The sequence below is a fragment of the Leptosomus discolor genome, chromosome Z (assembly GCF_034619465.1).
Source record: "Leptosomus discolor isolate bLepDis1 chromosome Z, bLepDis1.hap2, whole genome shotgun sequence".
NCBI classification, from domain to species: domain Eukaryota; kingdom Metazoa; phylum Chordata; class Aves; order Leptosomiformes; family Leptosomidae; genus Leptosomus; species Leptosomus discolor.
The window spans coordinates 11,717,106-11,738,196 of NC_141419.1; the positions used below are offsets into that span (position 1 = coordinate 11,717,106).

Consider the following 21,091-nt stretch of genomic DNA (forward strand, 5'->3'; position numbering starts at 1 on the left):
CAGAATTTCAGCCTGCGGAAACTTGTATCACATCTCAGAAATCAATAGTAATATAAAAATTCCCACATTATGCTGCTTCAGTTTTGCTTTATTATATATAGTAAATGAGATTTAGGTCATAACATACATACATGAATCTGTTCTGGCATCTTAATTTATATGAGCCATGACTCACAAAAAATTTGAGGGTAAGGATTATTTGAACAGGCATCTGATCATGGATTATCACCTTCACAAATTAGAATCAATTTATCAGTATACTGCTGTTCCCAGACCCTGAAGTCCACAAGTTCTCAGTCAGCACCATTCACCTAAGACTGCAAACACCACCTGCGTGCCCTGGAGGTCCTGGCCCTTCATCTGCACCAACGATCAAATCAATAGCTGGCGATGACAACTGCCAGCAGGAGAATGTGTTGTGCAGGAGGAAAAATCAACAATCAGATTCTGAAAAAGCTGATTTCTCTTTGTGCTTACCAGATAAAATGAACAGCCCTAGTATGTATACATGCTTTCACTAAGCATACACACAGTTTCGATGGCCTGTCCACCTATATTCATTAAGAAGACCGAGGCCTTTTCTTTCTTACACAGATTTCACTACAGACATCTGGCTTTATTTATGTTTGGTCTCAATTCAGGCCTATTCGGATATTGGCAGGCATTCAACCTGAAGCTGCTCCCAAAAAAAAAAGAAAATACAAAGAAGATTCAGCAGGTACAGGATTGTCTTGCTTCTTTATTACTCATCTGTCTTCTTTGGAAGCATGGTCTTCACGATATACATTAGACAATTTTGCAGACAGAATTTAGAATTATTTTTAATATCTACGGCCTATGGAGAGAGGCCACACAGCAAGGAAGCAAAACACTATTTTTGATGGCTTAGAAAGTTTTTTTTGTAGTTATGGATGCAATCAAAGCTCGTTTAAAATGTAAACTGCCTTAACAACACCACTGAGTTGTAAATAATCCATCCTTGTTAGAACTAATTATTTTTATTATTTTATCCATGCTATTACTAATTGCAATAAATAGAATGCTTATGAACATACTCCTACATCTATAGTTTCATTAAAGTTCTTACATGCTCTATTTTCCTACTGACTTATGCTACAATTTATAGAATAGTACAAGCACATCCACAGGACAGTGCACATTTGTTTTCATGCTAATTCACTACTGCTGTGAGGTACTGGCTGCCAGCTTTGGAAACTGAAATCTTCTGTTCATCCAGAAAATACAAACTATGCAGAAAGCAATACCACAAACTTACACATATAACACTGCCACTATCCTTCAAGCCTGATTTGAAGAGTCATCTCCAGTACTGAAAGAATGATCCTTGCAGTCCTTTCATTCTTGGCTTCCACTAATGTTAAAGTTGCCAAATTTCACTCATAGCTCTAGACTCATCCAGGTCTAGAAAAAAGTTGTTTTTATCTCCTCCTTGTTTATTTCTTTTTCCAGGCCAGACCACATGTTCCTTATTTCCCCCTCTGACCTTGCCAAATGTGGGAAAGCTGCTTACTGCTGGCACATGTTTTACCTGCCACTTCACGACCAGCAGAACCTGCTGCTCCCACCATGCATAGTAAAAGCAGGACAGTGGTTATGTTTGTTCAGCTGCCAGTTCCATTCGCATTGCAGTCATCATTTTCAAGGCATAGCCTAGGGTTACTACTCAGAATAACTGCCAGAAAGCCATAGCTACAGACACCTGCAGAGCTGTCAGAACTTGAAAAGTTCATGTTTTATGCTGTCCATTTCCTCTATCTACTTATTTGTTTTCTACTTATTTGTTTCCTGCCATTCCACTTTGATTTTCTGGCCACCTTACACAACTTCTTCACAACTTCGATCAGCATTTCTAACCTGAGTTTTCCACTTTGTGTCAAAGACTCTAATGAATTCCCTGAGATGAACCATTTTCATCCACAGAAGGAAAGCAGAGAACTCCTTGAAACAGTCTCCATTTGTTTTTGTCTTGAACAGGACAGTCTTTTCAACACAGTGAGTAGCTAAGGTAGAATGATTTAACTCATTCTGCACTAGATGCGTCCACCGGCCAGCTTTTACAAAAGCAGGCCAGTCCTGCAATGGAATAACACCTTTCCTGTGTGTTAGAATCATGTTCAAAAAACAGACTTTCTGAAACAGGATCAGCAATGGCTTGAAGAGCTGGTTGCTGGTTTGCCAGTATGTAATCACTGTAGGCACCCAGTGTTGAAGCTCCCAAGAGCTAGTTTGCACTTCCTATATAGGACAAGAATAATTCTTTTGCATAAGTTAAGGACCGTGTAAGCAGCAGACTTTCAATGTGGACGTTGCAGCTGGCAGGCTCCTATTAGTATGTTTCCAGAAAACAGGAAAAATGTACCTTAGACTAATAGAAGGCAGTAGAAGAAATGGCGGTATTTCTAAACCACAGAGTTGTTGGAAGCAGGACAGATGACATAGCCAAGATTCTCCTGTTAGTAAATCAGAGGGAATACACTCCTGGATGTGAACTAATTTAAGTATTCTGAGTAGTGTTCACATGCAGATAATAGTATCTCCTGAGGTCCCTTACAGCCTTAATTATCCTATAATCCTGATCTTGTGCAGAAGGGAGGCTACAATACTGTCCTCCAGAAACACCACTGCTCTCTTTGTAGCCAAATCATGTTGTAACAGCTACTCTGGGCTGTTTTGGAAGCCAAGAGTTGTGATGGAAGTATGTAATTATCAAGAACAAGCAACACTGAATGTGCAGATCAAACAAATAAAAAGCTGATTTAATTCTGCAATGACACCCTAGCTATAAACCCTTTTCTGTCAGATATACGGTTATGTATTGCTTTCTACTCTTCATTATAGTTTTCCCCATTATCTCACTAAATTACTTTTCTGAAAAGATGCGTTATAACCAATAGCTATAATTAAAGATGAAAGCTGAAAGAACTTTCTAAATAGCATACTTCATCAAAATATGAACAAAATTAAGTCATCAGATAATAATTACAACCCAGCTTCTTACATTGATCTCCAGTCAAAGAAGAATACATACACAGTCTGAATCAAGGGCCTAATATTCCTTTAGGCATTATCAAGACAATACAGGCAATACCTCCTAATTAGTACTGTGTTAATATACATAAAATGAGTATTACACCTGATACATATGAATAGAGATTAGGGTACAATACCTGTCCAAGGTTAACAACACAGTTTCATTCATTTCAGGTATATCATCAGCTTTAACAGTAATGTTGATTGTAGTATCACTTTGTCCAGATAAGAAAACAACAGAGCCATTAAAAGGATTTATATCGTCCTGTGTTACTGCCTTTTGATTTAGACCAGAGGGTTTCAAACTCCAAAACACTGTTGCTTGACCATCAGTCCCATCTCGATGCAATGCAATGGAAACCTATGAAACACATGAGCCTGTTGTGACTTGTAAAATTAGATGCAAAACCAACTGCCCCCTTGCAAATTGCTATTTGAATATGAGCCTCAAAATGTTCAGCTTGGTTTTTTACTCATGTATAAGATAGGAAATCAAAGGTTGTATATCAAGAAAAATATATACTGAATCTTAGCCTTTTAACCATTTTTCAGTTATAATCTTAGACAGTAGAGATGACAGATTATTAATACCACAAATCACTAAGTAACCATAAACTAAAAAAGCCTTGTATGACTGATTTAATCAGTGTCCACCTCATCAAGACACAACCTAGGTTTTAAATGTAACTATCCTAACTTTATTCTGGTTGTTATAGTACAGTGCAAACCTGCAATCTGCTTAAGGAAATTATAGAATTTGATCTGAGAATGAGAAACAAGTTATCTGATTCAGCATTAGCGGGAAGATTTCAGTGAAGACAACTAGGTAAAAAAGGAAAATGTATAAAAAAACATTTTTAAAAAGGTTTTTCCAGCTAGGTCTAAAGCGCTCAGATGGACGGCAATGCTTTCAAAAATGCTTCTTTGGGTTCTCAGAAACGTAAAAAGCATAACTGTTGGAAAACACACCCAGTGAGCCAAATTGTATGTTCGCATGTAAGTCAACTATAAGATACACAGACTTTTCCACGAAATTTAGGAGCGGTATCAATCCCGATGTACATTATTACCTTTGCAGTTGGTGAGATATTAAAACTACCTGCAGCACCTTTTGTTCTGTGACCATCAACACCTAAATGGTTTTAGATGCTTATAGAGAAAGCAAAGATCAACCTCACTTTTCTGATAACGACTAACACATTATTTCAGACTTTAGTTTTACAACCACTTTTTTGCCTTTTTTTTTTTTTAAGCAGATAGATATTTGGGATCAGGCAGAACTTAGAGGAAGGATTTTCCTCATATTAACTTTCATATGTTACACCGGATATAGCAAACTTTGTTTTCTCCAAAAAAATTTTCCATAGTAAGGGACAATATAAAAACATTTACTTACCATTGTCACAGGGGAATCCTCTGGCTCAGAAAGAACAACTGGAAGATTGTTAATAAAGCCTATTTCTCCATTTGCAATATCTGGAGTAATCCTCAGAGAAATATTTCGAATCTCGCCTAATCTAGGACTCAGAGGTGGGACCAGAGGAATTCTGTTCACCAGCTCAACTTTTTCCAGCTGTAGGAAAAAGAAAAAAAATGAGATATAAGAAGCCTTAGTACCAAGTCAGAACAATTCTGACTTTTCAGAATAAGTTTCATAGGCAGTGAGTAAAACATCTCCAGCATGCATTTCTCTTACTGGTAACATTGCTGTTACAAAAATGTGTAAGCAGATGTGTCAAAGAAACGAAGTGGATATCACTGAGCTTTGTCAGCAGAACCGTAGACCTCTCAGACAAGTCATGTTTTTGTACACAACTAAATGTATGTAGAGGGAGAACGAACTTTCTAGATGGGACGACTCATTATTAGACCTATGAATAACAGTATTGATTTGTCAAGTGGCCCAAGTTACTGTCCTAACTTCATTTTTTGTGCCATGCATTGATAAAAATCTGCCGAAGTCACTGGAACCATAGTAATTTACAGCCTCTGATGAAGTCAAAGAATGATCCAATCTTCCTTCCTCTCTCTTTAAGGACTTCTCTGTTTATAATAACTAATACATCAGAATTGCGTTCAGAATTGAAAATCAGTACAGTATTTCAAAACTGTAGTCTCCTCTCGTGTTATCATATTTCTGATGGTTTATTTTTACTAAGAAAAATAGAAAAAAGTTCACCCTTTCTTTGAATAGAACATATCACTCACTAAACCCAGCAGCACTACTGACAAAGTAAGGATAGCAGGACTTGCCTGTTTAAATATTTCTTTCAAATGGAATTTATGCCATGTGATTCTGTCTACATGCATCATTATAATAAATGTTTCCATAACTGATTTGCAGATACTTCTGCAAACATTTCACAAGTGCATGAACCACCAATGACAACTACCTTTTAACTCCCATGAGGATGTTTTTTGCTTGGAATTATCAGATGTTCCCATAGAGTAAGGTTTTATTGGAAGCTAAGAAAGTGGCCTTAGTTAAATCTGTGTAGTGAACATGAATCATCATTTCAACTGATGAGTTTTAAAGTGCTTCAATTCTTAAAACGAATCTATAAAATACTTGGGATGTGTCATATTTTGTCCATTGCTTGAGTAACACATAAAAACATTCATACATTTTATTTGATGATAGAAGGAACTATTTTACAAATAATCTAATAATTGATTCTCAACCATACCAGCTAGTTATGGAGAGTCTGAGGAACAGATGGTGGGACGGTTTGTTTAGCTTGTTTTCTGAGCTTTCTTTTAGAGTAGGCCCTGATCCTGCAATTAACAGTATGCAGGTGGACGATGTGGTGGTCAGCTTAGTAATGTTTCTGAAATGCTACACAGCTGAAACAATTCACTTTGTTAAGTGCTTCTGATCCTGGGTAGTAACTTCGAGATTAAAGTAATAATTAATGAAGAACCAAGAATATATTTTTTTAGTTCCATGTTTCCTTTTAAAGCAAATCAGCTCACAAGGATAAAAGAATGCATTGTGGACTGAATAATAAGGACAAGTACTTTACTAAATCAGTTAATCTTCTTTTCCATACCAAAAACCACACCTCAGACTACAGCAGGTTATTTAATTGAAGATGTCACTGAAGAATGTTAATCTCACTTTTCCTCTATCCATTTTCTAGTTGTGTTTAAGCTTCATTTCCTCCTCTACTCCTCCTCCCTGACTCCTGAGTTGATCCTTTATTGTTCTTAGTACAAACTCTATAATCTTCTCATTCTAAATATGTTCGCTGAGATTATCATTTATTCACAATGTAGCAGGATTGTCATAGTGATAAATAGGGGGGTATTTTTCATCCTTCTCTAAATGAATTATTTGTGCTGGAAAGCCCCTCTGATTTTGTTTATTTAAACCAAAAGATTTTTATGATTTTAGGGAAAGTACAGAACATCCACCCCCGCCTCCCTGGAATCCACAGTTTGAAAAGCCAGGCAAAGTGCCTGCATTCTGAAATACTTATCATACGTGTGTCTTGTCCATAGTCCACACTACAATATTATTTATAATGACCATTTGAAAGGGGCTTGGAATTAGATATTTCAAGTCTTCTACAGGTCTTTCAGATCTCATGTAGATGTAAAACATACTAACCTATTCTATATTGCAGAATCTAACTGTGAATGCAAAAAAAATTGCATAATAGTAAAACAATAATATAATTCTGGCAATAGATTTATTTTTTTTTAAGAGAACGTGAGGAGAAGGAGTTAGAGGGAAGGAATCTTTTCAAGGTCACAGAAGTAATTGAAACATCTTCAATAGACTAAGCTAAAGACAAAACCTCGCACATTTTAAATCTGTGGATTTAACATCAACATCTTAATTTGAAAAATCTAAAGACATTCGACTTAAAATTAAAGGATTAAAAGGAACTAAGAAATGCCCCTGTGATTAGTGCTTTGGATGTGCCAAGTGTCATGGGTTGAAGTCATCCCTTTGTCTGTGTGTCATGATCACTACCTGGGCTCATCACCCCAGATGACCAGAGTGGCAATGGTTAATCATAGGAAGTAGAGATTATGAGGTAGTTGTAACTGCAGATGAGAAAATAAGTATAACAAATACTGACTGCAATGCCCAGGATCTTCCACAGCAGTATATCTAACAATAATTTGCTAAAGTCTAAGCAAATCTGGTTTTCTCCAGTGAAAAATGAAGGACTTTGCTGGGAAGTGGAAATTCTTTCTTTAAATATTTTTGCTGAAAATCCAGTTTTCTGTCAAAACCAGATTTTTAGTGACATTTTCCAGCCAATTTTAATTAGCAATGATAGAACTTCCCTTCTCACAAATTCAGATGGAAAAAAAAAAAAAAAAAAAAGAGGAAAAGAGCCAAAACAGCACATACAAGGAAAACTGGAAAAAACTATTTTAAAATTCTCTGGCCAGATTTATACATAAATGAAATATAACATATGTTTGACTGACTTGCTTGTAATTTCTGGAAGTTGTTATGCTTCTGTAATCTAATCTTAAAAACTTTAATCAGGTTAAATTAAAAGCCAAGGGGCAGACACAGAAACATACCTCAAAAGGTAACTAACTTCTGCAACAGTGATCTCATTTTGTTGAATTCCACAAAACCTGAATCCTGTTACAACCGTCTATTTTTAAAAAATAGTTTAATTAGTAAATCATGATTAGGAATAAAGCTCTTTATGGCATATTTATGAAAACTGCCTCTAAATAAAGTTTTCTTAGCTACAGAGCTTTTTTTTTTTTTTAACAGCTAGGATAATTTTAATTAAATTAAAAGGGAAGAAGACACTACTAAATTATATCCTTTATATTACACAGGCTAAAAAAAAACACCCCAAAAGACAACTGAGATACCTGTATGAGGAAATGAGCACCATTTTGAAGAAATGCATCATTTCTTATTGGGATATTTAAAGCATCTTGTGTTTTTCCTTCTGGAAACATGAGAATGCCTTTTCTAGACATATTTAGAATTCCATCTTTTGCCCTCTCAGGATCCAGAGCTCCAGCTGGAATATAGAGTGCAGTATAAACCAACTGCACATCTCCAACTGTTCCTCTCTCCCTTGCAAAACTCAAGGATAAAAAGCGTCCCGTTGGATTACTTTCAATCTTCTGATTCTCCAAAGGATAAAAATTTATCAGGCCATAAACATCATCACTGTCCTGAATGTAAAACAGAAGCTGCAAAACAGAAAACAGCATCACTTACTCTATGCTGCAGTTTCTATATACCATAGTTTTCATGCTTTCACAAAAGCATATCCTGACTGTCACCATACATTTTTCTCCTTAGTAAACTGGCACTCAAGAAAGAAATCAGACTGACAGCCCCAAAGTATTCTTTGTACACAAAGCAGCACAACACTGACAAGTGGCAACTTTCCCACTACGCATCATCCGTGTGCCAGAATGAGCTTCAAATAACTGATTTTTTGGTTCAGCAGCCACAGTGAATAACTTAAAAATGTTTCAGATTGTGAAAAAAATTCATTTTATTCACCAAATTAATTCCAGCCATTTTTGAGAAAGGCAAAGTAGGCTCTTGAGTCACAAAACTGCCAGCAATTCTAGCCCCTTTATTTAACAGTTCAGAGATTACAGTCTTAATCACTGACCCCTCCTCTTGAAGCCATTACTCTGTGTAAAACCTTTCAATAATCATTAAGACAGCAACTGAGCAAGTGAAAAATAACTTTCCTGCCTTCTCTTGGCAAGCACTCACTCAAGAGAGCATTAATGCAATGCTATGTGTGTTAGGAATAATCTAAGATGAATGCTACCACATTAAAAAGGTCTGGCTTTGTATACTGTACTAAGCCAAATACTTTGGATGTGGCTCTACACTCTAAGATTATATCAAGGATTAAACTGTTTGATTTATATTCAAGCCCAAACCGTTTAACCAGTTTAGCCAATCAGTCAACGTTATCAAAACTGGTAAAGTCCCTAATTATTTCCTGTTATTACTTTCTACAAAAGAATTCTAAAAGTAAACTTACCTCAGATGGTTCACTGACTTCTGCACCTCCCTGTATTGTATAAGCTAAGAGTTTCAGAAGATAGGGCTCTGCCTCTTCTGGTATATCATCATCAACAATATTCAGAGGAAGTGTTACCAGCATCTGTCCTTGATCAAAACATATCTCCCCGGTCTCTGGAATGAGGTCTGCAGTCACAGGTGAGGGATCACTGCTATTTCGGATTATAACCCAGGTAACAGAAACATTCCCATGTGTTCCACCGTTTCTTACAACTGTAATCCCTTCAAACCTATGGTTTAAAATGAAAATAAAATCCCACAATATAAAATTATAAATAATATTGGCTTGCTTAGTTATCAATTCCCTAAAAGATTTACACTGACTGAAGGGGAATAAATGTTAACTGCTACAACTGACATTGGAGCTAGGGTTTAAAGACTGCGAAATCATAAGACTCATGTAAGACTTCTCTTAGAGTGCTTATTCATGAGGTCTCTGCAACATCTCTAAAGTTGTTAGAAATTATTTTATTTAAAGTGAGAAAGACACCGAGAAGTGAAGACAGGGCATGTTTTACATTCGTCTCGAGAAATACATGTCAAATTTTAGAAAACCTTTTCTCAATTAACTTTCTACGCCATTTTATAAGCTACATCAAAGTACAGTTGTCAGGCACCAACACCTAAATAACGAATCTGAATGAACTAATTGCCTCTGTACTAAAATACTAAGTTATTGATATTTATGATACTGGAGTTGTCATGTTTCCTGCATGGGACAAGCACATGACTACCACAAAAGGTCTGGGAATCACAACTTCAAAAAATTTAGAAAGTAAAGTGTACTGCTTTACTGTATATAAGAAGTAAAGACGAATACTGAAGTGCTGGGATCTACATATTACAAAATAGGCTTTCAAAATAGTTCATAGTATGATAGCTTCGTGCATTACCTGTTTCTCTGGGGATGAACTACCATCAGCAGCTAGCAGTAAACATTTTTATTGAGACTGTCAATATTGTGTATCAATCTTGCCTGTAAAATCTGTACAGAGCTTTGGTTTTAATCTCTCTGTAAAATTACAAAAATTTAACTCATTTTTAAGTTTAAGGTAAGCATTTCATGGGAGACACTCAACATCTTTCTTAACCATAGATTGACTTTATATGTAGTAAATATCAAGATTTATCAGAGAAGGAAGCCAGAAATCCATTTCTCACTTGTATGAACTGCTGTGTGGCAGCATCATGACTTCTTTGATCCTGCCTTTGGGTTAAGGGTTTTTCAGCATTCTGTTAATGTGATTGAGTATTTACAGTTTTTACATATTCTTCATAAACATTAAAATACTTCCTGTATAATTCCTACTTCCTTCAAATCTTTGTCAATATAGTTGATAATAATAACCACACACTAAGTGATTTCTACATTATATTTTCAGTATAATTAATTTCAGTGAAATCCCAAGGACGCCAAACAAATCTCTTCAACTGACTAGACACTAGATTTGAAGATCCATAGTACCTTGAAATTTGATCTTCATCAATGATAACAGTCTGAGCAAACAGGATACTGTTGATTGATAGTACTCCATAGGGTTTATCATTTGGTTGGATGGTGACATGAACAACAGATGGATTAACCAAAACAGCATCTCCCTGCAAAGTGTCCTTAAGAAGCATAATCTGAAAGGTCTCAGCAATTTCTGGTATGGCATCATCAAGGATCTTAAAATTCAGGTGCGTTTCATGAACTTGAGGTGGGAAAACAATAGTTGTATTTGGCTGTAGATCTAGGAAGTCTACATTAAGCTGTGCATGTGCTGTTGAATCCCCAGTTATGATGGCGTAACTGACAGAGACTTCATGTTCATCAGGTCCAATTAATTTTCCACTGACATCCTTACCACGAACCACTTGAACTGTTACTACATCAGCTTCCTCAGGCACCATATAAGCACTCTGAACAAAACGCACAGGACTGTCATTTTTCTTAATACTAATCTGAATAGAATTTTTTGTGTCATTGATTTCAGCTCCTCCCTCCACGCTCCTCAGATGAACAAAAAACAACTCATCATTTTCAGGTATCTGGAAAAACAATATCAACAACAGGGTGTAAGTCACATTTCAAATACACAAATACAAACGCAGAACACACTTACTGAGAAATACGTTATATACATTTTGCAGAAAAGGGAAATAATACAAACTTGAAAGCTCATTTCATATTAAAACAAAAAGGAAAGAAATCTTGCTTCTAACTTTGGCTGAAAATCCCTTCTCAAAATTGAATGTTTCCATTTTCTAAAACATACTTCTGTGCTCTGGCAATATGAACAAGAGCAGAAATCCAAACAAAAGCAAAAAATAACTAGGCAAGAATTTCGAACTCGAGATTATGAAGAAATCCAAATTCTACCTTTGGAAGCCATCTCTAATTGGAAACAAATGTTCCTCCCATTTATTTAGATTTTCTGATGTTGATAGTGATTTACCCCTATGCATGCCCAAGAGAATACAGGAACAACTTACGGACACAACCTGCCTTGGCCCATCCATTCCTATACAACTGAAAAAGAAACATTTCACACGTTCAGACACACCCACATCCCAGAGAAAATTTCTGTCACAGATCTGAGGAAATGTTTTCTGGTGCTTAGCAATTACTTAGGCTTTGGCATTTCTACAAAATTACTGTTCAACACTACATTTCAGTTTTAGATATTTCTTCTCCAATATCTGATGCAGCAGACAATAAAGAACGGCTTATAAACCACAAATTACAGAATTTAAGGATAAGATTGTTGCTTTATATTACTGTATTTTATTCCCCAAATCTTGATTCGCTAAACCTATTTAACTGAAATATATTATTATTTTATTAATACATATAGGTAAAAAGTAAAAATTTAAAAATTGATTATGATCTTTGCATCTCATCCTTTCTGTGGACTCCTGGAAACTACTATTATTTGCTTCTCAGAGGAATTCCAGGACAAAACTACTTACTTTTTGCTAATGGTAATACTCTGTTATAAAGTTGACAAATCCTTTTCATGCACTTTTGTTTACTGAACTAAAAAATTTCTGAAAACCTGCTGTCCAATACTTCTTCTCTTTCACACTCATTTGTTAATTGCCCACGCTCAGACACCTTTCTAGGGCTAAGAGAGTGGGCATGCAACTGCCTTTATAGCTGATGCCAATTCTGTCCCTTGTTTGGCTTGTGGCACTTAAACTTGCATAATGTTGTTGACTGATGCAGGGGGTTTTTTGTCAACGTGAGATCTGGGAGCCCTCAGTCACCTCTCTTCTATACTGAGATACACAGTTATTTTACCTTACTTGAACAGACGCTAGCTTACGTTTTGTTAGTTCACTAATATACCGTCTTGCACCATAAAAATATACATTTAAGAGACAGTCAAAATATATCCACAGTTGTAGTTGTAGTTTACAGCTTTGTGTCTCATATAAATGGGACATTCTGGAGTTCTTAATGACATCATGACTGATCACTAAAAAATTCAGTCAAACTTCAAAGACAACAGAATAGAGGATTTCCAGCGCTGCCTCTCCTCTTTCATTTTTTCTTAACAAAGTTTCCATTATTCCTCACTAAAAAAGGAAATGCATACAATAAAATTACTTTAATTGTACTAGATCAGATGTGCAGTCTCCTAATTTCTGCAGGGAAAGGGCTACTCAATTCAGAAAAACACTTGTTTCATTGTTTTTCCTAACTTAGATCCTAAAAGATCAAACTAAGTTCGCAGAGTAACATTGGATTCTTGTGAATTCCATCATCATATTCATCATCAATAAAGTTTTTTTACACAAAATTAACCTTTCATATACGACTTTCACTTAGTGGACCAGCCACACCTCTACAGATCAAACTTTGAGAAACAGAATTTTGGGAGCATTTCTCAGAGGAAAAAAATTACATCCTCCCAAAATGCCTAACGACTTCTTTCTGTGTATAAGTCACAGAAATATTACATCTAACCTGAAAGAGGTGTTTCTACACACCAGTCTGACACAGTCTCTCAACATCAAAAACAGCAGTATAGATGTGGAAAACCACTTATTTTGACATATTTCTATTAGTTATAAAAATTGCTTTAAAGTTGCTCACTTCTCAGTCAGGCAACCTTTCGCTATCAATTTTTTCTTTTGAATTTCCTTATTAAGTTGTTCTGTATCATATTTAATTATTTTGGTAATTATTTACTTTCCCTCTCATCCTCATTACAAATAAAAAGGAAAAAAAAAAAAGAAATGAAAAGTGTAAGAAAAATTAAAATCACAAATTAAAAAGTAGAATATGATTTGTTTACTCTGAAATGGAAAGAAAGGCTTACAACTTATAAACATAGTTTTTTCAAAGATCAATCTACAAATTGAAAAGTTTTAATTATCACTTAGTGTTCATGCACTTCACAAGATTGTCTGTTTCTTTTAGCAATCTTATCTATCTTTAGTGTTTTCAAAAATATGTTTCTACCTTGAATCACAGCTATATAAAAACATTCAAATTTTTTCACTTTATCTTATCCCTGTAAATACTTAATGTATTATACTCTTTCTTTAGTGGCAAGGCAAACACGTTTGCTCTTCACACAAGTGACAGCCAATCAAGTTAACAAAGAATAAACTGGATTCTTGTGCGCTGTTAACTGAAGGCGGAGGAGCTGCACAGGCACCCCTAAGGATGTAATCAAAAATGCACTGTGTAAACAATGTTATGATCATGTTTCTTTTGCCTAAACAATTAATAAAGACAAAAGGGATAGCGCCTGAGCTGATTATGCAAACATAGCCTGAATTTGCAAGGCAGACAATTAGGGAAAAGCAGAGCATGTTTAAAAAGAAATACAGAAAAATTAACTATAGAAAGGACAGTCATAAATAAACCTCTATCTAGTTCAAGAACATCATCCTTGGCCCTACAACATGTACCTCAGTATTCTACCTGAAAAAAAAGTATAATGCTTTCCTCATTATTTATACATTTACCATGGTGGCAACTAACAGGTCTAGTCAGCATGGCCAGGATATGTTCAGAAACTAAAAATATTCACTGATGAGAATTAGAGGTAGCATTAAAAGGAGTAAAAATGAGAGCCCATAGAACCAAAACTTAACATCACTTTATTAAGCAAAAGCACTTTTAACCTTATTTAAACAAAACACTTCTGACACTTATTACTCTAAGTCTCTCCAGAACAGCAGGTTACCTTCTACCTATCCAAACCAGAAGATGAGGTCAGTTGGTTCTTACCTGATCATCAAGCACTGTTAAATTATAAATCAGCATTGATCTCCCAGGGGTAAATGTAATATTTCCCCTAGCTGGACTTAAGTCTTCTTCAGCTGGGTTTGGCCCATCTTCTATCTGAAAAGAATTGATTTTTTAAATAAGAAAAATATATATAACAGGAATACAAATCTAGTACGAGTATAATAATCAGTATACAGTGTGTGACATGCATAACAAATTATATCTATTCAATCACCTCCTGCTCACAGGCACACACATTCAGTTGCAAAAATCTGCTCTTTTTTGGCAGATGGAATAAGTCAGAGTAACCACTCTGAAGAAATTATGTATTGCCAGAAAAAGAAGAAGAAAATTACTTCCATATAGGCCTATGAGGACTATTTGGTATCTAGTGATGCAGAACTGACTCTTTTACATAACAGAAAGCTTATTCATTCTAACTTAATTTAAATCACTCATGTTTTATAAGTTCCAAGACAAAATAATAGCAGTTACTGGTTTTATGTTTTTTCTAACTTGACTTGTGATATTAAAGAAATTACAGCTAACGCTGAAACATAAAAGACTAGCAATATGCCTTAGAGGCAATATATTGGTGGGTTTTTTTAGAAAATCTTGTAAATTTTTTTTAAATATATGTATATAAACTACACTGTGAGATGGACCTGATTGATCATGCAGATAGTAAAATTTATTGGACCTTAAACCAAACAGATCTGTAAAAACCACAGACAGAATCTCATTCTGTACATTAACTGTACATGCTGTATTTAGTATGCAACAAAATCCGGTACAAATCTTCTGAGATTTTGAGAAGTCTCGAGTAAACCCTTGACAACATATAAGACAAGACAACTGATAAAGAAATACCCATATGAAAGAACTGATATATAATTTTAAAGTATGTAACAGGATCAGAGCTAGATAAGTAAAAAAAAAAAAAAAAAGACAAAAAAAACAATAAAGGCAATAACTATATCACATTCAAATCAAGTACATCAATAATGGCCCAAATATTCAACATGAGCAATTATTTTGAAAGATTTAAGTTCTTGAGAATTCAAACTGCAGTCTTACAGGTACAGAATTTCACTAAATATTGAGCTCTTATGTTTACATGTTCGAAGCTGGCACAAGCATTAAAGACCTCATTCAGATGTTTATTTGTAAAACATAGATAAATTCTGAAGAAATATTAAATACGTAACTTCTTACACACTTAATACACACTGTTTTCTAGTAATACCAACTAATGCTGCCTCAAATGCAGTTTTCTCTAATATATCTTAATAATTCCTCCAATTAAACAGCCAGATCATTACAGTATTTTCCATTTGACAGGTAGTATCTTTCCATTTTATGAAACAGATTTAACAAACGTAGACACAGGCATCTTGCCTCTCTTTCCCTTTTATAAACACTTTGATAAATTATGACCATGGCCTCACGGTTTCATCCAACAAACTAAGATACGAAGCCTTTTTTGATAAACTCACCTCAAAAGTTACGATGACCGTTCCATAGGTTCCCCTCTCCCTAATTAGAGTGAGAGGCACAAATTCATTTCTGCCCCTGGGCTCATTCACTGTGATTAAGGCAGACTAATGAGGAAGAAAAGGGACAGGCAATCAGGCAGAGATCAAATATCGCAGCAGAAGGAAGAAACTGTTACCATAGAAATACCAAACTCCCACAGACAAGTTAATCCAATCTGCAAAACAGTTCACTGATGGCATACATTCCCTAGCAACCAATTAGTTCAGCTGAAACTGAAAGCTCGAAAGATTTCAGATAAAAAATTATCGAAACTTATGCAAGAGTGGGTTTGGGTTTTTTTGTAAATTAAATAGTCAATACACACAAAGCACTGGCATATTAGCACTGGTATTTATAGGAGCTCCTAACCCTATTAAAAATGTGTTTTCTCCATTAAAAAGTAATTTATTAGATAACTAGCTATAAATTGACCCTGTTTATCAAACTGTTGTAGTTGAAAGATTTCAAAGAATTACACCACCTCCGGGAGCAGCATGCATTAATACTGTGCTGCTAAAAATTTCTCACTCTTTTGTGCTTTTTCAGGGAAGACCTCTACAAAGAATATACTGCCATAATGCTGGCAATAAGACATAGCTTCTCTTTGTACTAACACAAACTCTATATTATTGCAAATATCCTCCACACCATGAGTGTCACACCAGTGTCTCATTGCAGAAGGTGTTACAAAATGCATGTATCATGATACTATTCTCTCAGCTTGAGAGTTAAGCATAAAATTGCTCACTAATGATGGAAAAATGTATATAAACTCATGATTCCCAAATCACATCTTAAACTTTGCCATGGTATTACTCCTCACTTCTTCTGCACTATGTTTAGATCTTGACTTACAGATGAGGGGCAGTGGGACTGAACAACTTTTTAAAGTTTTATATTTAAGATGAGCAACACAGATACTGATCCAAGTGTGAGGGTCTAAGGCTACGTCTCAACACATAAAAGCATACAAAACTTTTAAAGCTGTTTATATGTATAAATTACATACATATGTATGAATTACCTCTAAAGATGTTTTCAAAAATGTAACACAGAATCAGTTTTCAAGGGACTCAGTTAAATAACTAATCAGCATCTCTGACAATTTCACCTTTACGTTTTCTAAAATTTTCACATATACCATATAAAAAGCCATACCATGTTAAAAGAAATTATTCCAAAGGCATTGTCATTTGATAAGATTGTTACAGTGACAGATTTGGGTGAGCCAAGCTTTATCCTTGCAGATGGTTTCTAAAATTAACAAAACAAAATAAGCTATTAAATATGGTGATGGGCAAAAAATACACATTTATATTTTACTGTCTTCTAATAGTAAATATTAGCCTATAACAAATTGTATGTTCTATTTTTATATATTACAATGAAAATTATTTAAAGCAATAGAATGCACCATAATGACTCTTAATACTGAGGAAATACACTTTATACAGTCAACAACAAAGTGCTCGAAAAAAACCTTGTAAATGAATAATCGCAGTTTGGCAATCTATTAATGACAACATAGCAATAGGGAACTAGGTATGAAGTATGTATCACTGCCAGGAACTCCAAAGTTGTTCTTTCTTTCCTAATATTTGTACACAACTGAAACTTTGAAGCTATTATACCACAATACCAGCTAAAGGAAACAAATCTTTACAGTGCTGTGAAAATGAGCTACATTTACAAATCAAAGGAAGAAGGAAGGGAATTATCTATTTTTATATTCACTGCAAACATCCCCTGAGATGTGTAAAAATTGGTAATAAAATATAAAATTTCTCTTTACTGAACTGACATCAAACATAGTTACGAAGTTAGCTAAAAAAAAAGTGAATGTGAACCCCCCCTCTTGCAGCATGACTCCTGTGAGACAGAATAGTATGAAGAGGTTTAACAATAAGGATTTAAAAAATTGTTTTTAGGCAAGTCTTGTTTACCCTCTGCTTCTGGAGGACTGGAAGCCATCCTCTTTCTTTTGCTACTTCCGCCCTCCCTTCCAGGAACAGTGTATGCAAGAAAATAGGAAAGGCTGGGAGTCTCTTCACAATCTAACTCTTCGGGGTTCTAGCACACCTTCAAACGTCCAGAGCTGAATGCAGCACTCGATGAAGTTTCAGACTATTTCTGAACATCAACATCACATAAAGACATGCACAGGAATGCCAAAACCTTCTAAAAAGCAGTAAGTACCACCCTGGCTAGTCTCCACATTTTAGTTCTTACCTATTAGGATTCAGACTCACAAGAAGTAGAACTACATTGAAATGTACAGAATACCATTCATGTATGTCAGACTACCCACTGTTTTCGGGGGAACAGATAAATTGAAAAATTGAGACTTACTGGTAGTGTCAAATAAAATCTGAATGTCTCATCAGCCTCTGGAAGATCATCATCACAGACAGATATATACACTGTTCGGTTTGTTTCTGTATCAGGTATAAATGCAGCTGCATACGTGTCAAAAAAGTCTCCTGTGTTTTCTCCATCAATCTGCAATAAATACACAACTGAATGCCGTCTCTTTCTTTCCCCACTATCATCTATAATATTATTCTGGACTCATTTAACAGATTTCATACACTCTTCTCTGCATATAATTCTTCCTCCAATTTCCCTTGCTGTCATACAGCTAATTTCTGGACAGAAGGTATAGGTAATAGCCCCTTGTATCCATGCTGGGTAACCAGGAAAACAAAACAAAACAAAACCCAAAACAAACATGACGCTTTATTCAGAAGCATTTATTACTTCCTTCCTTGCAACTGGTATCTTTGCATAATGCACCATATGTCTGGTTTTTTAACAGAAAAGCTATTCCTAGCACAGGTCTGTAAACTCACAATACTCTACCTGAATTAAACTTACCTTAAGATGTAACTGCCCTCTGCCCTTCTGTCTCACTCTAGGGACTAGAAGGAGCCTAGGCGTTTAACCTAGATTAACATTTTGATCGCCAGAGTTGGCAAGATGAAGTCTTCTATAATGAATAGATCTGCTTTCATTTCAGTCAACAACAGAAAATCCCACTGATTCTACTGTAAGTAAGGTGGCTAGAGGAGAGATTACAACAGCAGTAGTGTCAAGACAGCAAAGTGCCTAGGTGAAGTTTACAGCTGGAAGCTGAGACTAAACGAAGAGAAGCAATTGAATCACCGCAGCTGCCACACCTGAAACTACCATCCTTATAGGCACTAAAGGTTTGAATTGTTTGAGAACAGTGGAATTAGAAGTTCAGTGAAGAGGAAACAAAGTATGGAAGGTGTTTTTGTGGCTCTCACATATCATTGGTCATATCGGCAACTACTTTTTATGTATTTGAGACAACACTAGATTTACCAAAAAGCTCTTACAAAAACAGGCTATAAACATCTTTCTAAAAGAGCTACTCAAAATATTCATGTTAGAAACAAATTTTGGAATTTCATGTCTTAATAATGAAACTAAGTTACTCTGCCTGTTACACCAGTAAAGAGCACTAGTTTCAAAGTACAGTCACATTTTCTTAATTTTCTCCTCAGACGCTAATAAAGTGTGAAATCCCTACAGATCAATTTCTACTCCTTGCAATTTCTAAGACATACATTTTTCATATTTAGTTACAGGAGAACAAAATAATTTGGAGGAACGTAGAGAATTTCTTTTATCTACAGACTGTAGAAACTCATCAGCAGTACATCTTCTCTGGTACACTGCTGTGTTCTCATGCGCTACTCATACCACAAGTAGTAAGTAGCATCTTACTCCATACACGTACGATATAGCACACTCCAAGAGGTTTAAACTTCTGTAGGGAATGCAGTCAAGATCATGGTTAATAACAGCTAAGAAACAAAGAAAATAAAAAGTAAAAACACTAACTCTGATCTCCAAATGAATGGAACAATGTAATTTTTAAAATTCATATGGAAATCTGACTCAAACAGTGGAGTAGCTATTAAATTGCAGGTTCTACAGTAATCCAGAAAAGGATCTATCCACATTTTCAGTATGAGCCCACAGCCAAAATCAAAATCAAATAAGCATATCAGTTTGGACTTCTACCTGAGCAGTAGGAGCTGGCTCCTTGAGGAGATGTTTATACCATTATTTTGAAATTACTAATGCGGCCAACCAGAATTTACTCAGTTACAGAAACCGGGTGTTGCTGCTTCAGAGTGAAGTATTGTCCCAGTGAAATATCACCCTCCTTTTCACTGGTTTGATAAAAACAGTCAACATTCAAAACTACAGACATATATTAGTATTTGCTGAGAATATAACTGGCATCATTTCTTACCGACACAATTGCTGTGATGTTAGCAGGCTTCCCTGTCCTTTCAATTACAAGACGTATAACAGTTGTACTTGTTTCATTAACTACAAACTCTGTTTGTCCACTGAACTTCACTTCTGTTTCTCCAGACGTGAACTGAATAAGTAATGCCAAAAGCAAATAATCTAATAAAGAAGCAGAGGGCATCCCTACAGGAAAAAAAAAAAAAAAAAAAAAAAAAAAAAAGAATAATTAAAAAGGACTTGTGATTCTGAAATACACAAAACATTCCCAGTCAACCTGACCTATCCAGTGAACCCTTCTCAACACTTCAAATACTCTGATTATCTTCTGAGCTTCAGAAATGAGACGGAAACACACACAGGTCTCAGCTATAATCAAGTCAATGTAATGCTCATCTACATCTAATTCTATTTTCATCATTTTCAGCTAGTCATTTTCCAGACAGTATTTATTAGCTTTTTTCAACTAGAGGAATAAATAACAACTTTTAAGAAAAAACAGTAAAAACAGTGACATTGCCACAATTGTTTTCATTTTCAACCAACAAATAGCTTAAAGGCTGACAGTTCTGTTGCCACTTTCTTTGCTCTCTTCATTCTCTTTAGAAATAAACATGAATTTGCAGGAAGGGTGAAGGGTTGGATGTTTGCAGTCATCTCATAGACTGTCATCTGACATCTTATAGACCATGAAATGTTCTTAAGCATTTGCATATTTACTTGAGATTCTTTTCACTGCTTCTCCTACCCCATGATTCTTTCATGTTTTCTTGTCATGGAGAATCATTGTGGCACATTTAATGCCATCATAACCTTTGTAAAGCCAGACTTTTATTTTTATTTGTTTCTTTTCTGTTAGGATAAGGCAACTCAAACTAAGGTGGTTTATTTCTCTCACATGAGCGTCCAGTTACGTAATGTAAACTACAAGTTAGTTCCACTGAAGTCATCAG

The 21,091-nt window shown here is 35.3% G+C and overlaps 1 protein-coding gene across 1 annotated transcript in view; it reads right to left on the reverse strand.

Annotated features, from left to right (window-relative positions):
- ADGRV1 (adhesion G protein-coupled receptor V1) overlaps positions 1-20,559 on the reverse strand; it is a 269,894-nt gene extending 249,335 nt beyond the window's left edge. The window contains exons 1-11 of the mRNA XM_086480034.1: positions 20,421-20,559; positions 20,140-20,324; positions 18,204-18,353; positions 17,013-17,108; positions 15,815-15,919; positions 14,319-14,432; positions 10,557-11,122; positions 9,051-9,321; positions 7,903-8,232; positions 4,448-4,624; positions 3,189-3,412 (exon numbers count right to left, since the gene is read on the reverse strand). Of these exons, the coding sequence (XP_086336160.1) occupies positions 3,189-3,412; positions 4,448-4,624; positions 7,903-8,232; positions 9,051-9,321; positions 10,557-11,122; positions 14,319-14,432; positions 15,815-15,919; positions 17,013-17,108; positions 18,204-18,353; positions 20,140-20,324; positions 20,421-20,559 (2,357 nt within the window). The remainder of the gene's footprint in view (positions 1-3,188; positions 3,413-4,447; positions 4,625-7,902; positions 8,233-9,050; positions 9,322-10,556; positions 11,123-14,318; positions 14,433-15,814; positions 15,920-17,012; positions 17,109-18,203; positions 18,354-20,139; positions 20,325-20,420) is intronic.
- Between the last annotated feature and the right edge of the window lie 532 nt (positions 20,560-21,091).